This window comes from Haemaphysalis longicornis, unplaced genomic scaffold (genome assembly GCF_048455015.1).
Source record: "Haemaphysalis longicornis isolate Haplotype H1 unplaced genomic scaffold, Haemaphysalis longicornis Haplotype H1 scaffold_7, whole genome shotgun sequence".
NCBI lineage: Eukaryota > Metazoa > Arthropoda > Arachnida > Ixodida > Ixodidae > Haemaphysalis > Haemaphysalis longicornis.
The window spans coordinates 147829893-147850910 of record NW_027526422.1 but is presented as its reverse complement, the minus strand read 5'-3'; the positions used below and the strand labels follow the sequence as shown (position 1 = coordinate 147850910).

The following is a 21018-nucleotide window of genomic DNA, read 5'->3' as shown; positions in this document are numbered from 1 at the left end:
TCTCACCATGGCTGCCTCCCCACTTCAGGCCATCAGGACATGCCCGGTGGCGAGTTGGCTGCCGACCAGTCCTTGCCAAGCGTGGTACAAGGCGACACTGTGCGCCTCATTCCGGACGAGGACTGATCCGCCAGGCTGAACGGCTTCCTAGAACGGGCCCAAGTTTCCCCGAGAAAGGAGCACGGACTCTCGTTGCCTCCAGCGCGAGTTGTGTGTGCCTCCCGCCGAGACGTGCACAATTTCTTTTTGGCTGCCTCAAATGCTGGGTTTTATCGCCTGACCACAAGTTCTCCTTCAACGGCAAGAGCGACTGGTGACAGGAATGGTGTCTGCTAGTGCTTGTAGCATTGGCGAGGGCAGTCATTGGCGTTACCTGCAAAGGACGAGCAAAGCAGTCGATAAGACGTATCGTGTACTTTTTTCTACAGACTGCGGAATGGCCTTCCCATTAATCAGCTGCTTGTGGCCAGCTTCAGGTGCTTTCTTACCAGAGGGGGCTCATGTTGCCGACAAATTTGTGTGATTTTTCGAAACGGTCCGTCTAGTCAAGCATTTGTGCACCGATGCGCTGTGTGATCCGTGTCAAGTTGTTACAATTTGCTGTTACCTGACTAGTTGAACACGAGGTATGCAAGAACAAGTTTGTCGAATTTGCCTCGCGATGGCTGGTGACCAATGCGCCTGGCCCACCTTCAGATTAGGACCAGACATTAGGTGCACTGTCTGTGTGGATTAAGTGTCTCAGTTTGGAAATTAACCGTTGATTGTTTTGTGCGAGACTGTACGTTGCATTCTGTACGAACAGTTTAGTGTTCTTGGGATCGCAACATTTGGTGTCCTCACTTTGAATCGCTCTGAGTGTATCGTGCAGAAAAATGTTCTTGCGAATGTGTTGGGATGCTTGCCTAATTGACATTTATGCGAATTGTGTAACCTCTTTTGTCAGGGATTCGGCTGGAGTGCAAATATTTCTGGATAGAGATTTAATAGCCAAACATGAAAGCGCCCTCAGTCCTAAGTTGTAAAAGTTGTGTGCATTGGATGCCTCTCTTTTGTCGCCTTATGTGAGATTGCGATTTCTGTTGACACGTTGAAGAATGTTCAATGCTGTTCTCTTAACATGTGGGTATTTACACACATGCACTCCTTATCTTCTTGGGAGGGAGTTATAATGACCTCATGATGTTAGAATGTCCTTATGATGTATTTATTGTGTACGAAGGACTATGACTGACACGTTTGATAGCTTTGTGTTGATGCATTGTTTTTGGAAATTCTACACTTAAGAATAAAATGGTTTTCATAAGTCACGCCCTGCATTTTGTCTTGTAGCGCCACCACCAACAGCACAGGAGCAGTGTTGTGCCAGCCTGCATACATAACCGGTGCCTCCAATCGAGGCTGTGGGGGGCGCTTGGGGACTGTAAAGCCCAGTCTTGGAACGATCATAAGTGGGGTTCTCAAATGTGAAAGCAACCTCTCTTGTAGTTGACACACAATCTCGTAAGTGATGCGCAACTTATCCTTTTCGCTGGGTTGCTTGTGCACACGTCGGAATAAATTATGGTTTGTGTGAGAGTTATCGTGTAAAACTCTGTTCATGCATCTAGTGACCCTTAAAGGGGCCATGCAGACAAAATACAAGTTTGATTCATTCGAAAGATTGCCTCGTTTGAATCATACTGACACCATTCCTTACAAAAACTTTGCTCAAATAAGCTACCGTATTTACTCACGTAACGATTGCACTTTTTTTTTCCAGCAAATTCAGGGGTGCGATCATTACACGAGGTAAATTTTTCGCGAAAGAAATTTGAGTGCAGAAAACGCAAGTTGCAGGTCAGAATGTTTATGATAGTTCTCATGAACATAATAAACATAAATAAAAGCATAATAAAAACTCCACTGACCACCGAATGACCACCGAGTGATGCAAAATGCAGTGTTTTCATTACGCAACGCGCCGGAACGAGTTTGCTGCGAGGTGAGAACAGGTCGGCCAATAAGTGGCTGCTGCTGTCACAGTGTGGGACATCAAGACACGGCTGCCGACATAGCATGCTGAGTGCGTTTTTTATATGTGTTGTGAGTACATTATGCGCATTTAGTAAGAGTTTCTTCCGCACCAATAATGAACTCATGCTTGCTGATATCGCTAATATCATCAAGTCCGCGGCAATAACGTAGCCATGTCCGCTTTGAAAGAGGAGGAAACTAAGGTAAGCACGACCATCGTCATCAAACTTGGCACACATACTACACATGGCTGCGACAAGTTCAGGGTGCGATCATAGCGTGGGAAATAAAAGTCGTATTTGGATAGCGAACTTTAAGGGTGCGATCATTACGAGAGTGTGATCATTATGCAAGTAAATACAGTATATAATTAGAAAAAAAGGGGATGGCCATGCGACTCACCAGCTCATTTCCCACAACAGAACCTATGATGTCATACGTGCCAGCTCTGCAATTGGCTGAGGCTGGCAAAAACGCACAAATTAGGCAGAGCTTATAAGCTGGCCGAAGGAGCTATTTGCGTTTAAATTTGAGGCGCATTCCTTTTATAGCAGTAAGAATGGGGGGATAAACAGTGGAAGTTACAAAAGCACACGTAAACATAGAAGTACCGATGCGTACTGCTGTTGGTACTGCGCGCACTATGCTTGTTTTAGCTGCACAGCACTGCGGCTCTTTGGGGTTGTCTTGGATGGCACTGGCCGATTGGTGCCAACAACGGTGTCTTATGGGACCATATTTGTCGAGCGAGCATCATGTTTCTTGAAACGATTATTTCCTCCCTGCACAAAATTAAGCCAGGTACAAATATGGTCAAAGATAAAGCAAAGGCAGAAAACGGCCCTTTGCAGTATGGTGGCGCCATCTAGGTTGACTAACGGTAAACAGGTCTCCGCTTCACACCAAGTTTAGCTGAAAGACCTGTTCTTATGATGTCATTGCAAACGGCTTTCAGACACACGTTTTGGCACAGCAATCAGAATTTTAGCTTAAATTCATTAATTTTGCAGTGAATAAAGCATCGTTTGCTTCCGGACAAGCGCTTGCGGCACTATAAAACAAAATCTTTCGAATAAAACGAACTTGTATTTTGTCTTTTAAAGAAAAGATAACCCTCCAATTTGTCAGTTTCTTGTACAGCCAGCGATAAGTTCAAATTCTCAAATAATAAATTCCTTAGCCAGCAGGAGTTCAGTTCTGCATCTTCTTTTCTTCCTTATTTGATAAGGAGGAGTGATGTGCGAGTTTGAAAAGTCTTTTTTGATATGCGCTGTCGCAAGGTGAAACGTGGGTTGTTTTTCCAGTGCCTTGATTGCTTTCTATGGGGATGGTATTTCATGGTGCAAAAAAGCACAGCATGTCCATAGACCAGCATGTATCATTAGAGCCTAATTTTTGTCAGGGCAGTAAAAAGGAAAAAAAGACGAATATGGGGACACCAAATTTTTATCTTGCGGTGGAAGAATACGTGAGTATCCCATTTCTTTGAGTTTTGAAAGCATGTGCGTGGGTGGATACCGTACGTATTTATACGAGTGTAAGGCAAGGTTTTTTTTTTTTTTTCAAAATTTCTAGCCTTAATGTCATACCCCTGTCTTATATTTGGAGCTCAGTATAAATGTATAGGTATGGCGATTTTCTTGACTCTCCAAACTGCATCCTCGCCTTATAATCGTGGCCGCCCTGTTATCGAATAAATAGGGTAGTTGGCATTGCTGCTAATGAGCGATCGTTGAATCGGCCATGAGCCCTTAAACGCTGCTGTCATCATTAGTAGACCTAGGTAAAGTGTTGGTTTGGCAAGTATTGTGGGAATTGACATGTTGACGTTTCGTGATCTAAATTCGGGAATTGGTAATGAGCCCCTCGTGGCAGCTATCATCATAATTAGCCACCTGTTTGAGTGGGCATGTGAAATTTTGGGTTGACATGTTCGCATCGCAGGCAAATGGGGAGCGGTGAATTGCCAGTGAGCTTCTCGCGCCACCTGTAATCGACATAGGCCAACCCATTGAGTGCGGTCTCTATGTAAGCCTGGTGGAGGAATATCGCACACACCTTTTGATGAGCTTTATTTATTTGCACATGCTGCAGTCCCTTATCAGGCCTACGGCAGGAGTGCAGGAACAGGCCAGTACAGAACACACATGGAGTAGTGGTTTATTGGGATGTGAAGTACCACAGCACTGCATTATACAATGAATAAAACACGAAGTGGCGGCAAGGATCGCAACCCTAACAATGCGGCAAAAAGAGAAGGAAAACGAAAAAAAAAAAAAGCCAAAAGGCATTTATGGCTGATGAGAGCTTTTCATTTGAGGCGTGAAAGCAGGCGTCTGCTTCTGTTGCAGCCAAGTGAATGAGGCCCTGATCGCTGTTTCAAGTGACCTTCAGGGCTTGGAGAGCATGTGCATGAATGGTGAATGCACCAGCTCTGATCCAAAACTTTTCCCTCGACAAGAAACTACTGCAATCGCGTCTCGTACCATAAGACATACACGTTTGTGATCTCTGCAGCTTTTTTTACCATCACTTTGGCGACGACCATTTACAAATGTCGTGCACATAGGCTTATTTACGCGCCGTTGCTATTTGTTGGTGTTATACCGGAAATCGGATGGCGTAGCGGCATAAACCTGGCCGATACCCTAGGGCAGCCTGATGTGAACAGAAGAAAAAAAAAAAAAAAAAAAGTGGAGGTGCGGGGTATCGATCCCCGTACCTCTCGCATGCTAAGCGAGCGCTCTACCATCTGAGCTACACCCCCAACGGTGCAATGAGCGAAAATCGCTTGTACTTATTACGCACTTCTCGCCATTTGACATAAAGCCGAGAGATTGGCTTTCACCCCACAACCACAACATCCCACACTCTCTGATAATGCAGGTAGTTGAATGAGTTCAATAATATCCCGAGGCGGACGCGCGATAGGCTCACAGACAATGGTAGCAGTGCTGCTTTATGTACCTTTATGGCCTTTTTTTGCCTTCAATGATACGTGGGAGGCAAGAGGCGTGTCCTGTAAATGCTACACTGCAGTGGTGCGAGTCTACGCGGGCAGCTAGCTTTTTGCGTGTGCAGGGTCGCATGGGCTCCCAAAGCCGGACACAGCGGTAAGGATCGAGAAGAACGTGGCACATAGCTTCATTACAAATTGCACTTAGCATTACTACAACTGCACCATGCGGCCCTCCTGGTCTTCCTGGCCCGTAGCTGGTGCGTTTCCCTTCCCTCTCCTCTGGCACTGGTGCGTTTGTGCCTGGCAAGCACATAGCGTACTCGACTATTGTCTTGATATTGTTGGAAGGCTCGAAATGAAATGCTAGCATATGTGCACGCAACCGTTCCTCAAACACAAAAGGGTGTGCTGGACGGCTTGTCGGTACCTGTAACTTCAAGAAAACGGCTCAGACGTTGGGACTAAAGATGTGACACACAATTCTGTGTTGTGCGTGCTATCTTGCTTAGTCCCGTCGTCTGCGCTGCGTTCTTAGAGTTCCTCAAACGGTTTCTTTTGGCTCTTCCATTCCTCCAGCTTTTCATCCTTCAATCGTGACACAGGGCTTGATATCAGTCATCCATTCTTTCGTCCGAAGCCGGGACAAAACACGTACCGTCCCACAAGCAGGCTGCTAGGACAGCGGGACCGCAGTCGCAAAACTGGGACATGTCCCGCCTAAACCGCGACGTTTGGCCACTTTACCGTTGCTCCATGGCCTCGGCACAATCTAAAAACGTTCGTCACAACGTCGCCACTCTTTCACCAATATCCGGATGGAACTTTTCGGTTGTGGTCGCCATCGCCCGGCTAGCTCAGTCGGTAGAGCATGAGACTCTTAATCTCAGGGTCGTGGGTTCGAGCCCCACGTTGGGCGGATTTTTTTTTTTTTTTTGTGCATGTGATGCTTGACTTTCTTGACGTAAAAGACGAAAAGTTTTACGTTTTCTTGTGAAGTGTCGCAAGCAAAGCGCAACAACAGCGGACACCTAATATCGATTTGACGTAAGAATGTGTGCACAGGTCACAATATCTATATCTCTTCATGAAATTTATTAATTTCATGAAGAGAAAATTATTAACAGAATGCCCTAACACGTGCTTCTTGTTCAAGCGAACTTTCCATGTATTTACGACATCAGCTGGTATCGCGCGGTCACTACCAAAGTCGTACCGTTCAAAAAATCATTTAACCTCAAGATTATGCGTCGATCAAATCCTTTGGATATGCCTCTTGAGTACAGTAGTTAATAATAGCAGCATTTACAAGAGAGAGAGAGAGAGAGAGAGAGAAAAAAAAAGACAGACCTCGAGCTTATACAATGCGTTTTGAATAGATTATTAATCAATAGGCGCCATTTTCAGGATCAACAGAGTCAAAACAAATGTACGTATGTGCGTGATACCGCGGCTATTCGATTTACAGCCCCAGACTGTACGCGGACTCCCTGAGAGCAGCCCGGCATTCGTGGCATGGGGAATCCTCGGACTACCCGCGGAATATTCGCGGTAAGCCCGAGACTGTAAATCGAATAGCTGTACTATGTACAGTCAAACATGGATGTAACGAAACTCTATGGAACGAATTCCTGGATTTAACGAAGCTTTTCAGTTCCCCATTGCCAGCCCCATTGAAGCCAATGTGTTTGCGACAACTAACGAAGGCGTTGCGATGGTTAAACTTTATATAACGAATTCGCTACGCTGATGAGTTGAATGTTTTTTTTTTTTTTTTGCACTGTTTTTGAAAATCGGAGGGATAAAGGCATTAGGCGTTAGGCCTGCCTACCGTCGCGTAGGCGCTCGTCTCCACTGCTGTGTGTGGTGTCGGTTCTACGGTGACGAATTCTGCTGCTCGAAAACGAAAAGTTTTGTCTTGTCAAGACAGGCTCGCAATTTTAGATGCCGTCTCCGCCGGCGAGAACCAAGAACGTCACCGCCCGGTATCCCAGTATCCCACTTAGCACCGTCTGACCGATTTTGAGTGCGGAAAAGAGCATCAAGTTCGCGAAAAGGCGTTCTTTCAGCAAAGTTTGGTTCTTGAAACGCGTTAACACACCGAAGAGTGTCGATCAACAGGCAAAAGTGATAAATTACCCTCTTGAATATGGGGGTGAGTGACTTTGCTTCTTTGGAGGGCCGTGTAATGCCTCAGCTCGTGGGAAAGTAGCAGGTGGAAATCACGATTCACGCCGTTTTTCAATGTGGAATAAATCTTCCAAGGGTGTGTTCATTGTCACTGATGTCTAGCATTTTGCTTTCGTTTCTTCTTCGTTCGCTCTAGCCTTGACTCGAAACGTGCATGTACCAAAAAATTGCAAAATTTTGTCAACTTCGTAATATCGATTAACTGTAGTGTCTCAAAGATGACTGCTGCCAACGCTAAAGAGAAATTACGTGGAGACGTCTCCGGATGCACAGGCATCCTAACAGACTCCTCTAGCGGCACTTCCATCCTACAACACACGACGGCGGATGTAAACACTGCCGCGAGCTCACAAGTGCATACGATTCATGACGAGCCGGGTGCAGGAGGGAAAAGAACAACAGTTTATTGCGCGTCGGTTATTTATACAGATAGCGGGAGAGGGGGCAAGCGCTCTCCAGATGCACATGCGTATCTATAACCGCTACAATCACTTTCCGCGCATGCAAGGTACATCACATACGATACATCTTTCTTCTTTCAAAACAAACAAAGAATGTAAACTAAAAAACAGCAGCAGCTTAGCTTAAGCAATCTGCTCAAAGTTTCTGTCGTATGCTAAGCGTCGCGGGGGCCCCCGTTGTCTCTGTGGTCTTAATACCGGTGCACCGGATATTCTATTTTCACTTGACACGACAACCGGGTCCTCTTGCGCCGTTACGCTTTCTTCGGATGGGGCATCGCTGTCGTCTTCAGTGTCGTCTGCTGGTTCGCGCCTGTATGCTTCTTTCGTCCGCATCAAGTGGCTTCGATTTCGACGCAGAAGCTTTCCTTCTTCCGTGATGATGTCGAAGGACCTTGGCTCCGCACGCCGTTGTAGCACTCGTGCTTTTGTATCCCAAAAATGCTTTTTCACGCGCACCACGTCCCCTTCGCTTAGCGGTCGTAGTGTTTGCCTGTTGTCGCTTGTCTGCCGATGCTTGGCGATGTTTACTGCGGGACCACCTTGGAAGTCTGGTAGAGTCGTTCGTAGCTTCCTTCCCTGCAGGATCTCGGCTGGTGACGCTCCTCCTTCCAGTGGGGTTGTCCTGTAAGCGAGCAAGCCAAGCCAGAAATCTTGCTTAGTTTCAGCAGTTTTCTTCAATATGCGTTTTACCACTTGCACCCCCTTTTCGGCCAGGCCATTCGATTGGGGGTATCGAGGACTAGATGTTGTGTGCCGGAAATCGTATTCTCGAGCAAAGGCTTGAAATTTGTGGCTCGAGAAGGGTGGGCCATTGTCCGAACATACCTCCATAGGTATGCCGTACCTTGCGAAAATGGCGCTGGTGACATCAATAACGGTGCTCGCCGATGCATCCTTGAGTAGTTCCACTTCTGGGAAGTTGGAGAGAGAATCATATATGCATAAATAAGGCTTGCCACCGTAATGAAAAATATCAATGCCTACTCGGCACCACGCTTGATCAGGCACTGTGCGCATTAGCAGCGGCTCACGTGGCTGACTGTACGCGTACTTTCTGCACACATCGCACTTTTGCACGAAAGTTTCAATGTCGCTATTCATTCCAGGCCAGAAAAGAGTTTCCCTCGCTCTTGCCTTGCATTTGTTTATACCCAAATGCCCCTGGTGAATTTTTTCTAGCATTTCCCGCTTCATGCTGGCGGGTATCACAATCTTGCAGCCCTTTAGAAGTATGCCTTGTACTTGCGAGAGCTCCGAGTTAACCGGTTTCAGCTGGCCTTCGACCTTTCCGCCTTCGGAGACCATTTTAAGGACCTTATTTAGGTATTCATCCTTTCTGGTTTCTGTCGCTAGACGTTTCAGGGTTTCTTGACTGACGCGAGACGAAAGCACACTCACGGCATGGACTTCAACGTCTTCGCTGTCGATGTAGTCTTTCCCGCCGTTGATGGAAGCCCGGGACAGCATATCGGCCAGGAAAAGGTGCTTCCCTGGAACAAATACCATCGTAGTGTCGTAACGCAGCAATCGCAAAAAGAACCTTTGCAGCCTTGGTGGCATATCACCAATTGGTTTCTGGGATATTGCAAGTAACGGCCGGTGGTCAGTCTCTACGATGATCTTACGACCATATGTGAAATGATTAAATCTTTCCAACCCATACACAATAGCCATCGCTTCCTTTTCTATTTGCGAATATCTCTGCTGGGTTTCAGTGAGCGCTTTAGACGCGTACGCAACCGGCTTCCAAGTGTTGTGATACTGTAGTAACGCAGCACCCAATCCGTTTTGTGAAGCATCACACGATATTTTTGTGTCCTTTATCGGATCGAAGAGTGCTAGTAGCGGCTGGTTGGTCATGCTGTCGCATAGCTGCTTCCATTCTTTGGCATGGTTCGCAGTCCACTCAAATTCAGTGTCCTGCTTCAGCAGATTTCGCAGTAACTGCGTTTTCTGCGCTAGAGCGGGCAAAAACTTGTTGAAGTAATTTACCACGCCAAGCATCCGCTGCACTGCATGCTTGTCTTTCGGCTCTGGCAGTTGAGTCATACATTGTATGAGGGAGGGGCTTGGCCTTACGCCTTCGCTGCTTATCACATCCCCTAAGAACTCAATCTTATCGACGCCGATCGTGCACTTCGCTTCATTGAAAGTTAGCCCGGCGCGTTCTGCCGCTTCTAGGGCGGACCCTAGTCGTTTATCGTGTTCTTTTCTCGATCTGCCCCAGATGAGTATGTCGTCGACATACGCTCTAACACCGGGCTGATCTTCGAAGATTTCGTTTAGAATCTTTTGAAACACCTCTGATGCCGAGGAAATGCCGAATGGTAACCGCAAAAAGCGGTACCGTCCGAACGGTGTTGCAAAGGTGCAAATTCTAGAAGTTTCTTCGTCCAGGGGTATTTGGTGGAAGCCAGCATTTGCATCGAGGCGTGTAAAAACGGTTGCGTCAGCTAGTTCGGCCTCGATGTCTTCGCGCGTAGGCATTTGGTAGTGCTCCCTTTTGATGCATTCATTTATTTTTCTTGGATCCATGCATATCCTAAGTTTCCCATCTTTCTTACGCACTGTGACAACAGGGCTTACCCAATCGGTGGGCTCCGTAACTTTGACGATGATGCCTCCCTGCTCCATGCGTTGCAGCTCCTCCCGCAGTGGCCTCTGCAGGGCTAGAGGAACACGTCTCGCGTTTTGGACGACCGGAACGGCACCATCCCGGAGAACCATGTGGTACGGACGCTGGACGCAGCCCGTACCACTGAAGAGATGACGAAATTTGTCCACCACATGCTCTGACGAGCCCTCCGTAATGCTGTGCACTTTCCGAGAGAAAAGCTTGAGGTGCTCGCATGCTTGCAGTCCGAGTATTGCTTGTCCTTTCCTAACGATGAAAAATTGCAGGATAGCGGTATGACTGTTGACTTCTACCTTTGCTGTTATGGTGCCAAAGTGTTCGATTTCGTTCCCGCCGAAGGACCGCAAGGTTGCACGACTGTGCGTTAGTGGTGGTTTTGGCTGCATTTTAGTGAAGATACCGAAGGGAAGGATGTTAGCTTGCGATCCTGTGTCGATTTTCAGTCGTACCGACGAGTTTCCAACTTTTGCTCGCTCAACCCAGTCGCGCTCGCCCACCTTGCTCTTGACAGCTACATCCAATATGTCAAATTCTTCTGTCCTAGTGAGCTCATTGACCCGATTATCGGATTTACAGCAGACAGCAAAGTGGTTTTTTCGCTGACATTTGCGACAGGTGCGCCCAAATGCCGGACAGTTTCGCGGTGCGTGCCGCCGGCCGCATCTTTGACAGCTGTAGTTTGGCTGTTCCAAATGAGGGACTGAGCTGGTCTTCCGGATCGGGTCAACTTGTTTGTGGTCTCGCTTCCATTCTTCTTTGTGTGCCGCTGTTGCTTCGGCTGCCTTGCAAATTTGTTCGGCTTTCGCAAGAGTCAGTTCGTTATCCCTTAACAACTTTTCCCTGACTTTTTCATCATTCGTACCAAACACAATCTGGTCTCTAATCATGGATTCAAGTAGCCCACCAAAGTTGCATAGCCGTGCTTGTGTCTTCAAGTCACGCAAAAAATGCTCGAACTCTTCACCCTGCTCCTGCACCCGCTTCCTGAATAAGTACCGTTCGTAAATTTCGTTGCTTTGGGTCTTGAAGTACTCGTCGAATTTTTTCAGCACCGTCGCGTAGTCGGTATCACACTCCCCTTTAGCAAAAGAGAAAGTGTTAAATACCTCAATCGCTTCGTCACCTGCGGCTGTCAGCAGTAGCGCTGTCTTCGTTGCCTCTGGCCGCGGTGTCGGGGCTGTCTCTGTGGCCGTCAAGAAGAGCTGGAACTTCTGTTTGAACAGCTGCCAGTTCTTTCCGACGTCCCCTTTGAGGCGTAGTGCATCCGGCGGCCGCAGTGAATCCATTCCGAGGTTTCTGTCGTCGGTTTCGGCGTTCCAAGATGTAGGCGTTAACGCGACCCACTTCTGACACCATGCATACGATTCATGACGAGCCGGGTGCAGGAGGGAAAAGAACAACAGTTTATTGCGCGTCGGTTATTTATACAGATAGCGGGAGAGGGGGCAAGCGCTCTCCAGATGCACATGCGTATCTATAACCGCTACAATCACTTTCCGCGCATGCAAGGTACATCACATACGATACAACAAGCTTGGTTCACATGCTATATATATGAGTGCCCCGGCCTTGTCTCTCGATAATGGGGTGTGGAGCACGCTGTGTAGCGCGCTGTGTAGCACGGTCTCCCATTGCTCAAGCTTACTATAGTTACTATGGTAAGGAGCAATGGGAGACCGTGCTACACCGCTAAACCCCTGACATTCAGCTGTGGGCCGTCCAAATGGCCGAAGACGCCGCCAAGAGCAAGGCATCTTGTCCGTCGTCTATGTCTTTAGGGCGCCACAGGCCTGAATAGGCCTCCCCTTTGGACCCAATAAATTTCCTCCTCCTCCTAACCTTCAACTAAATTCTAACATACATTCATAAATTACGACTTAAATTCATAAATTCCTCGAAAGAATTCAAGAACAGGTCCTAGGGCCTCCATAATTTGATACAGGATGTTTGGCATTGTCCCCCAAAAATGCTGTATTTGTGTTTAGAGTTGAAGCCGACTTTAAAGACATCAGTGTAAACTTGGTCTTTGTAAGCTGGGTTTCCCACATTGCTTGTTGCGCAGTGACGCATGATCATCGACGGAGTGAGTATGGTTCCAGCCCCCCTTTATACTCCTCTCCGTTGCCGCTGCTCGCCACGCGCGGCGCCTGTATCGCGCCCTGCCTAGGGTACGTGTGCATCGAGGCACCCTAACCCTGCCATTGAGCAATGCCGCGCACTTGGCGGCCACCTGTGAGGCGCACTTGAGTCTGCGGTGGACTGGCTTAGCTCTGCTAACATTAAACGTCATTGTCTCTACCCAACACTCGTGCGTGTCCTAACATAAAACGTCACTGTCTCTACCCAACACTCGTGTGTGTCCTTAGTCTGTGATGTAGAAAACGGGTATCCAATATAGAAAATCCCCAATGTAGCTAAATCCCAACATAACAAATTTCACCTGACCGCTACCTTCGCTGAACTTCCGTCTTCTCAATGTGGAATGGCTCTGTGCATTTTATTTCTCGAGGTTTTTTTTTTAATATTTCTTTGAAAGGACCTACGTTGCACGATCGGCGTAGTCACCACTCCCAGAAAATTCGAAGTTCCAGCTTGTGAACCGCGCTTACTTCCGGCTCACTAAACAGCCTTGCGTAACAAATAGGTTCTTTGGTTTTATGATTTTATCATTTTTTTTCCACTCTGGTGCAAAAATATGGTGCTGTATCAAAAATATGCAGTAATGGAGACGGGGAGGTTGATTTTTTCCTTCAGAAATTTTCCTTGTTTTGTTCTTCAAGAACATGATTTTCAGCACATTATTACATCTTGAGACAGGAGAAGCCTTGACAAAACTAGTCTGCATCAATGAACTTGCAATACCATGAAAACGAAATATTACAACTCCCACCATCACTGCAAGCGCTATGAACCTGTCGCCACCTTCAGAATGTTTTAAGACGGTTGTAAGGTTTTAATACTCAGGAGGGAGGGAGAGAGAGAAAAAAATAAACTTTATTACGAGCATCGTAATGTGGGGTGGCGTCCTCAGTCCAGGATTCCATTGGAGACCCCTGCTGCAACGGCCCTTTCCACCAGCCTAAGTTGGGCAGAAACTTGGAGGCTCACTAAGAGGGCTCAACTTAATTGAGACGACTCAGCGAGCAATGGAACGGAAGATGATAGGTGTAACGTAAAGGGACACTATGAGAGCCGAGTAGGTCAGAGAAGAAACGCGTGTTAAGGACATATTAGTAGAAATTAACAAGAAGAAGTGGGAGTGGACAGGGCATGTAATGCGAAGGCAAGATAACTGTTGGTCATTATGGTTAACACAGTGGATCCCTAGAGAAAGCAACCGTGGCAGGGGATGGCAGGAAGTTAGATAGGCAGATGAGATCAAGAAGTGTGCGGGGGTAAATTGGTAGCAGTTAGCACAGGGCCGGGATAATTGGAGAATAATGGGAGAGGCCTTTGCCCTGCAGTGGGCGTAGATAGGCTCAGGGATTTATACACCCCCCCCCCCCCCAACACCCCCCAGGAGGATTTCGACGCCCCCCCCCCCCCCAAATCGAAATTCTGAATAAACCACTGGATAGGCTGGTATGATGATGATAAAGCTCGGAGTCGAGACCGGAGCTGGAAAATTCCGAGACTAGCCAGCCTCGAAGCACCGAGTCCACGCTAACCAGTAGATGGAGCGATTGAGCGAGCCGCTGCTTCCTCTTCCTTCCCAGCGATCACGATGCGGCTGCGGCGAGTTGCTGCCTCTTCCCTTTGTGTGCCTTTGCGGCTTGTAGCTTGTACGGTGCGTGCCCATGCATGGCGAATGACCGGCGCTGGCTACGTTTCTCGATTCTCTAATTGAGAATGGAACTGGCGACGGTCTTCCTTACAGCACCTATTTGCTAATACAGTGGAACCCCGATAATACGACTTTCAAGGGACCGCGAAAAAGCATCGTATGACCGGGGTGTCGTACGACCGGGGCGCGGCTAAATTCTGGCCTAGTAGGTGGCCTCATTTGACAGGTGGCCTAAGAACTTATTTAAACTACTACATTTAGTACGTTCTCGCTTGATTTGCGAACGTTTATATGAAATCCCAAGTAAAAAAAAGAAACGCATATGTTGTGCATCTGTCGCCTCCACGGCGCCCGAGCTAGGCCGCGAGCCAAGCGCCGCGCGCTAGGCCACGCCCTTGCCGCACGGCTCTATTTATAACCCGTTAGCCCCGCGCCTTGCGCGAGCGAGATAAGGTCAACGTGGTCGAGCAAATTGAGAGGAGAAACAGCGAGTGTGAAACTGGCAAGGCCAAGCAAAACGAACGATATTACAAGACGTAGATGAAAAGAAAAAAAGATTTCTCGTAAAGGGTTGCGACACCCTTTGAACGATCCCGTGCCGTCGCTTTTGGGTCAAAGTGTCAAAAACACACAAGTGTTTGTTTCCCTCAAGACCCAGCAACGCGAATTAGATAAGATGATTCAAACATCGCGAGTAAAGCGCATTGAGGCGAAAATTGGAGCGCGTGCTAGCTACAGTGACTTACTGTTGCGGCCAAAGAGTGAGCACTCTAGCAATGAAAGAAGCGGAGTAAGAACGCCGCTTTGAAAGACACTGATAAGCAGAGAGCAGAGAGGGGAGTAGAAATGAATTGAGAGAGAGAGAGAGAGAGAGAGGAGAGAGAATAAACATTTAATAGAGCAAATGGTGGTGGTTGAGCCGTCACTCGGTGGGGTGGGTTCGCCTCAGTTCAGGTACCCTTGGGCTTTGGCTGCAGCCCTGGCACGGGTGACCAGAAAGATCAGGTCAGCGTGACGGGAGCTGGTCAGGAAGCCCTCCCACTGCTCTGGGGAAGGTCTGGGATTCGGGGTAAGCGATGGGGTGTTTTGACAGGCCCACACCATCTGGTAGCTAGTATTAAGAGGGGGACAGGATTGACAGGTGAGGGTGTGTTGGGTAGGGGAAATAGCGTGGAGGATGGGTGCGTTGTATTAGGTGTTTGTTTGTAATCGACGCCAGATGACTGCTTCCTCGTTGGTTAGTTGAGGGTGAGGTTGAGGCAAAGTGAGGCGAAGGTATGACATTTATTAAGATGGGGTAGGCCACATGGCCGTAGTTGGTGAAGGGGAAGAAGGGAGGATAGGGAGAGAAGGGAAAGGGCGCCATGAAAGGAAGAAACTTGGATCTAGCGGGCGAGGAAAGAGGTGTTCAGTCATCGCCCTGCGGTTGCGTCGTGGTGTTTTGGCATTCGTCGGCGTCTCGATGGGAGCTTCAAATTCACGGTCCGCCAGCCACCTGAACCCTGAACTACGACTTCTCGCGCTTGGCGTACTGCCTCCGCGTGGGGCCGTCGCAGGTTAACTCCCGCTCACGAGTACCCGCCTGCTTCCTTGCGTCTGTTCAGCATGTGGTCTGGCCCGCATGCGGACCTTTGCACATCAAGCAGCGTCAAACGGGGGTTAAGAATAAAGGTCAGGACGAGGCGGCGAAGCGGTGTAAAGTATGAAAAAAAAAACGCCGGTTTATCCGTGCCAGGGTCCGCCGTATGAAGCGGACAAGGTGCACCCGAGCGTCATATCATCGGGGTTTTTAATGCACTGTTTCAATGGGCAGTTTGCCGGGACCGCGGTGATCCGTCGTAAGAAGCGGGTCGTAGTAAGTCCGGGGGGCATACCAGCGGGGTTCCACTGTAGCGTCGGCGGGGCATGATTTAAGGCTGGTTGGAAGGTGACTCAAAATTAACTCTATGGTTCGGGCATGGGGAGTCAGATCTCTCCGCCACGTCTTCATATCGAAGGCATTCGCCGATGAAGACATAGCTTATAAGGAACAAACGATTTTGTATACGGTGGACTTCATGGTCTTGAATATAATTGCTGCTAAACGTTATGGGTTTGGTGCATTATTAGTAGTGTGCGTTAGGCGTAAGACTTCTTGCAGGAATTCGGCTGTGAAAGAGGTGCCTCTATCGGTCAACACGATGGCAGGCGCACCATGTCGGAGGACGATGTTGCTCAGGAAAAAATTAGCGACCTCTGCAGCGGTTCCACGGGGAAGGGCCTTTGTCTCGGCATAGCGCGTTAAGTAGTCCGTGGCCACGATGATGCACTTATTCCCCGAGGCTGACGTCGGGAAGGGGCCAAGTATATCCATTCCGATTTGCCAAAACGGCGCGTCAGGGGGGTCTAGCGGATGGAGTAGGCCTGCTGGTTTTACCGGAGGTGACTTCCGGCGCTGGCAATCACGGCATGTTCTTACGTACTGTTTGACCGATTCCAGCAGTTTTGGCCAGTAGTACTTTTTGCGAATTCGGGCAAACGTGCGGGTGACGCCTAAGTGCCCAGCCATAGGTTCGTCATGGTACGCTTGCAAAATTTCCCTACGTAGTGCTGATGGTACGACGAGCAGGAATTTCTCGTTACTGCCGTCGTAACTCCGCCTATAGAGCACGTTGTCACGTAGACAGTACGAAGCTATTCCCCTGCGGAAGGTGCGGGGCGGCACCACGGTGTCATCTCGCAGGTATTCGATAAGCGGTCGCAGCTCCGCGTCGGCCAGCTGGCAGTCAGTCATATCCGTGTTGTGGATGATCCCGATGAAGGGAAAGTCCTCATCCCCTTCGGACGAACCCGCGGAAGCTGGTGCCCGTGACAAACAGTCAGCATCGCTGTGCTTGCTTCCGGACTTGTATACGACCGTGACGTCGTACTCCTGCAGTCTTAAACTCCAACGAGCTAGTCGCCCCGATGGGTCCTTCAAGCTCGCGAGCCAGCAGAGGGCATGGTGGTCGCTCACTGCTTTGAATGGCCTGCCGTACAAATATGGACGAAATTTGCTGATTGCCCAGATGACGGCGAGGCATTCCTTCTCGGTCGCCGAATAATTTGTTTCCGCTTTGGAAAGGGCGCGACTCGCATAAGCTATAACTTTTTCTACGCCAGCTTGCCACTGGACAAGGATAGCACCGATTCCCACGTTGCTGGCATCTGTACGAATTTCCGTATCGGCGGCATCATCGAAGTGAGCTAGAACTGGCGCAGTTTGAAGGCGGCTACGCAGCGTGTCAAATGCCTCCTGCTGCTCTTTTCCCCAGAGAAATAGAACGTCATCTTTTGTAAGTCGCGTGAGGGGTTCCGCAATTCTTGAGAAGCCTTCCACAAAGCGCCTGTAGTAGGCACAAAGTCCCAAGAAGCGTCGCACGGCCTTCTTATCGGTAGGTCGAGGAAAAGAAGCGACGGCAGTCGTCTTCTCGGGGTCCGGCCGAACGCCGGCCGCACTTACAACATGGCCGAGAAATTTAAGCTCCTCGAAGCCCAGGTGACACTTCTCAGGCTTGATTGTTAAATCTGCAGAGCGGATGGCCTCTAGAACACGTCTCAGCCGTGACAGGTGTTCTTCAAACGAGCTAGAGAAGACAACGACGTCGTCGAGATATACCAGACACGTCTGCCATTTTAGCCCAGCGAGAACGGTATCCATCATGCGCTGGAACGTAGCCGGCGCAGAGCATAGGCCGAAAGGAAGCACCTTGAATTCGTAGAGGCCGTCCGGTGTCACGAATGCCGTCTTCTCACGGTCCCGTTCATCAACTTCAATTTGCCAATATCCAGATTTCAGGTCCAGGGAAGAGAAAAATTTGGCGTCGCGCAGGCGGTCTAATGTGTCATCAATTCTTGGGAGTGGATACACGTCGCGTTTTGTCACGCTGTTCAATCTGCGGTAATCGACACAGAAACGGAGCTTGTTGTCCTTTTTCCGGACGAGCACGACGGGTGAGGCCCATGCACTTTTAGACGGCTGAATAACGTCATCATTCAGCATCTCCTTCACTTGTTTTTGAATTGCTTCACGCTCCGTTGGGGACACCCTGTATGGATGCTGATGAACAGGCCGGGCGGATTCGTCCGTTATGATGCGGTGTTTCGCCACGCGAGTCTGGCGAACCTTAGACGTAGTGGCGAAGCAATCAGAAAAATCGCGCACCAGACTCATCAAAGCATCCTTTTGAGTGGCTGAGAGGTTTGGGTTAATTTCGACCGGTAGCATGACGTCAGCTGTCACTGAGTCCGGTGGCGCCGTTCCCAGTGTAGCTAGATGCGTGACGTCGGCGGCCTCTTCGATGAACGCGATAGTGGTGTTCTTCGCGAGATGTCGACGCTCATTACTGAAATTAGTGAGCAAAACCGACGCGCACCCATTTTTCAGTTCGACAAGTCCCCTCGCGATGCAGATACCCTTATCCAGGAGTAACCTCATGTTTCCTTCGGCTATTCCTTCACAGTCATGGAATGCGTCATTCTTTACCTTGACGAGCACGCTGGAGCGAGCGGGAAGCGTGACACTGTCGTCAGCGATGCGTAAAGCCGTGTCGCGTCGGTTTTCGATGCCACCTCCGATGGCTTGTTTTGTGGAGAAGCTTATCGTGAATTTCTCTAAGTCAATAACCGCGCCGTTTCCTCGTAAGAAGTCCATACCAAGAATTAAACTTTTTGAGCAATCGGGGAGCACGATGAAGGTGCCGATGTATGTGAATCCATGGATCGTGATTCGCGCCGTGCACCTACCCACAGGGGTGATCAAATGGCCTCCGGCAGTACGGATCTGCAAGCCAGCCCAGGGAGTGAGCACCTTCTTCAGTTCTGTGGCCAACGTCTGGCTCATAACGGAATGGTCCGCACCAGTGTCGGCCAACGCAGTAATCTCGCACCCGTCGATTTCTACAAATACGTCGCATGTCACATGTTCAGTGGCGCAGCTCCCGGTATGCGTTTGGCCAGCCGAATCTTGCAGTTGTCGTCGTCGTCGTCGCAATGGAGGATCTTGATTCATGTCGACGCCAGCGGCCTCACCTCCCGGGGTCGCTGACCTCAGTTTCCCCGTGTTCCAGGGCTGCGCGATGAACGGTCGGTGGAATTCGGGGCAAAGCGTGGGCTCAGGGATCGGCGTTGCATAGGGGATGGCGAACGGGACTCAGAGCGTCGTGGCGTGAAGGGTTCATGGCGTTCGGCGAGGTAGTTTTCTATCTCCGACGGGCGCTCACCATTTCTCGGACGCGGCGCATTCGGTGCGAATCCTCGCAACCCGGCACGACGGTAGGGACATGCACGGAAGACATGTCCTTCTTCTCCGCAGTGGAAACAAAGTGGCCTGTGGTCGGGAGTGCGCCAGAGGTCACTTTTGCGTGGGGGCATTTCCCGCGGGTACGGCAGGTAGCTACGAGGCCTGGGGTTGAATAGCGGCTTGGGCGCAATGCTGGCGACGGTCGGGGGTGCGCCGTAATAGGGTTGCCGTACGGCGGCTGCGTACGAACACCGCGGTTCTTCAGGCAGCGGTTCCTCCGCCGGCTCAGGAATCCGCACCGCTTGCTTCACTTCTTCCCTTATAATCTCGGCGATGGACACTGTAGGAGGTGAAGCTTGGTTGGCACGGAGCGCCTGGAGCTCTTCTCGCACGATTTTCCTCACCAGTTCGCGAAGGTCGTCGAAGTTGTTCCCCAGCCCTGTCATGCAGTTTGCGCTGGAGATGGTGGCATCAGCTCGGTAGTACTGCCGTGACCTTAGCTGAAGTGCCCGTTCTATTGCGGTGGCCTCCGCAATAAACTCGGAGGTCGTGCGCGGAGGGTTCCTCACGAGCCCGTCGAAAATCTCCTGCTTCACACCACGCATTAGGTGCCGCACCTTCTTGTCGTCCGCCATGGATGAGTCTGCGCGTCGAAACAAGCGCGCCATGTCTTCTGCGTACATGGCGACGGACTCGTTGGGGCGTTGGATCCTCGCGTGTAGTGCAGCCTCAGCTTTCTCTTTGCGGTCGATGCTAACGTAGGTCTTAAGTAGCCGCTGACGGAACTCCTGCCATGTAGACATGTCGGCTTCGTTGTTCTCGAACCACGTTCTGGCCGCTTCCTCCAGGGAGTAATAAACGTTGTGCAGCTTGCGCTGTTCGTTCCAGCCGTTGAAGTTGGCGGTACGCTCAAACTGTTCCAGCCAGTCCTCCGCATCTTCAAAGGCTTCCCCGTAGAAAGGCTTCGGTGTGCGAGGTTGCTGGAAGATGTACTGAAGAATCGCCTCATTGGGAGGTGTGAGTGTTGCGCTGGCATCCCGTCTACTCATCTTGGGTGTCCGACCGAGCAACGGCTCGCACTCCGCAGGTAGTCCTTGCAGGCGGCGACTGGCGCGCTCGTGAACAGGAGTGATCGGGATGTCTTGACGGGTGCTTGGCGCGTCCGTAAGACCAGGGATCATTTACCCCGCACCTCCACCACTTCTGTAACGATGGTTATGAATGAGGACTGGAAAAAAGGTTTATTTACAAGGCGAACTTGTGCCCAGAAATGATGCGCTGCTCGCAGACTCCGAGCTGGAACGTCGTCTACCTCCTCTTCTTTACCTCCAGTGCCACTCGTCGTCTTCTTCCTTGCCTTCCACTTGTTCGCTGATGCGTGACGTCAGTTTCCAGTCAATGCGTAATACTCAAACATGTTTCAATATGTAGGAACATTTTGCGAACACTCATATATTTGTTAATGGCATATTTTAAGGAAAAAAATGGCAGCATCAGTGGATGATGGCGAGGGTGCGGAGTACGGAAACTCGAAATGACATCCAAGTTGCGCCCCGAGTGACGTCCGCTTTGCGCCCCGACCGTCATTCAATTTGAGCCGTGAGTTGCACCTTGATTATTCCCTAAATGAAACTGCAACTCACGGCTCAAATCAAATTTCGCTTGACGGTGGTGTGCGCACGGATGGACGCGGACGGACATTGGGAGGACCTA

The 21018-nt window shown here is 49.6% G+C and overlaps 2 protein-coding genes and 2 non-coding genes across 6 annotated transcripts in view; 2 read left to right on the top strand and 2 right to left on the bottom strand.

The window, feature by feature from the left end:
* Positions 1-1310, top strand: part of Spin (lysolipid transporter protein spinster) — a 67252-nt gene extending 65942 nt beyond the window's left edge. For both annotated transcript variants that reach the window (XM_077679179.1, XM_077679180.1), the window contains one exon: positions 29-1310. In XM_077679179.1, coding sequence (XP_077535305.1) covers positions 29-126 — 98 coding nt within the window. In that variant the 3' untranslated portion in view covers positions 127-1310. The remainder of the gene's footprint in view (positions 1-28) is intronic.
* A 3400-nt stretch (positions 1311-4710) lies between these two features.
* Positions 4711-4783, bottom strand: Trnaa-agc (transfer RNA alanine (anticodon AGC)). Its single transcript has one exon. It is a non-coding gene; the product is annotated as a tRNA-Ala (tRNA).
* Positions 4784-5818: 1035 nt separating this feature from the next.
* Trnak-cuu (transfer RNA lysine (anticodon CUU)) lies at positions 5819-5891 on the top strand. Its single transcript has one exon. It is a non-coding gene; the product is annotated as a tRNA-Lys (tRNA).
* Positions 5892-7550: 1659 nt separating this feature from the next.
* Positions 7551-11768, bottom strand: LOC144147109 (uncharacterized). 2 transcript variants are annotated; one of them, XM_077679177.1, is made up of 3 exons: positions 10213-11768; positions 9025-9116; positions 7551-8537 (listed from the first exon to the last, which is right to left on the bottom strand). In XM_077679177.1, exons 1-3 carry the CDS (start codon positions 11545-11547, stop codon positions 8495-8497), a joined length of 1470 nt encoding a protein of 489 aa, XP_077535303.1. In that variant the 5' UTR covers positions 11548-11768; the 3' UTR covers positions 7551-8494. The 2 variants fall into 2 exon arrangements, with proteins under 2 accessions (XP_077535303.1, XP_077535301.1); XM_077679175.1 differs by having other exon boundaries at positions 7551-8248.
* Between the last annotated feature and the right edge of the window lie 9250 nt (positions 11769-21018).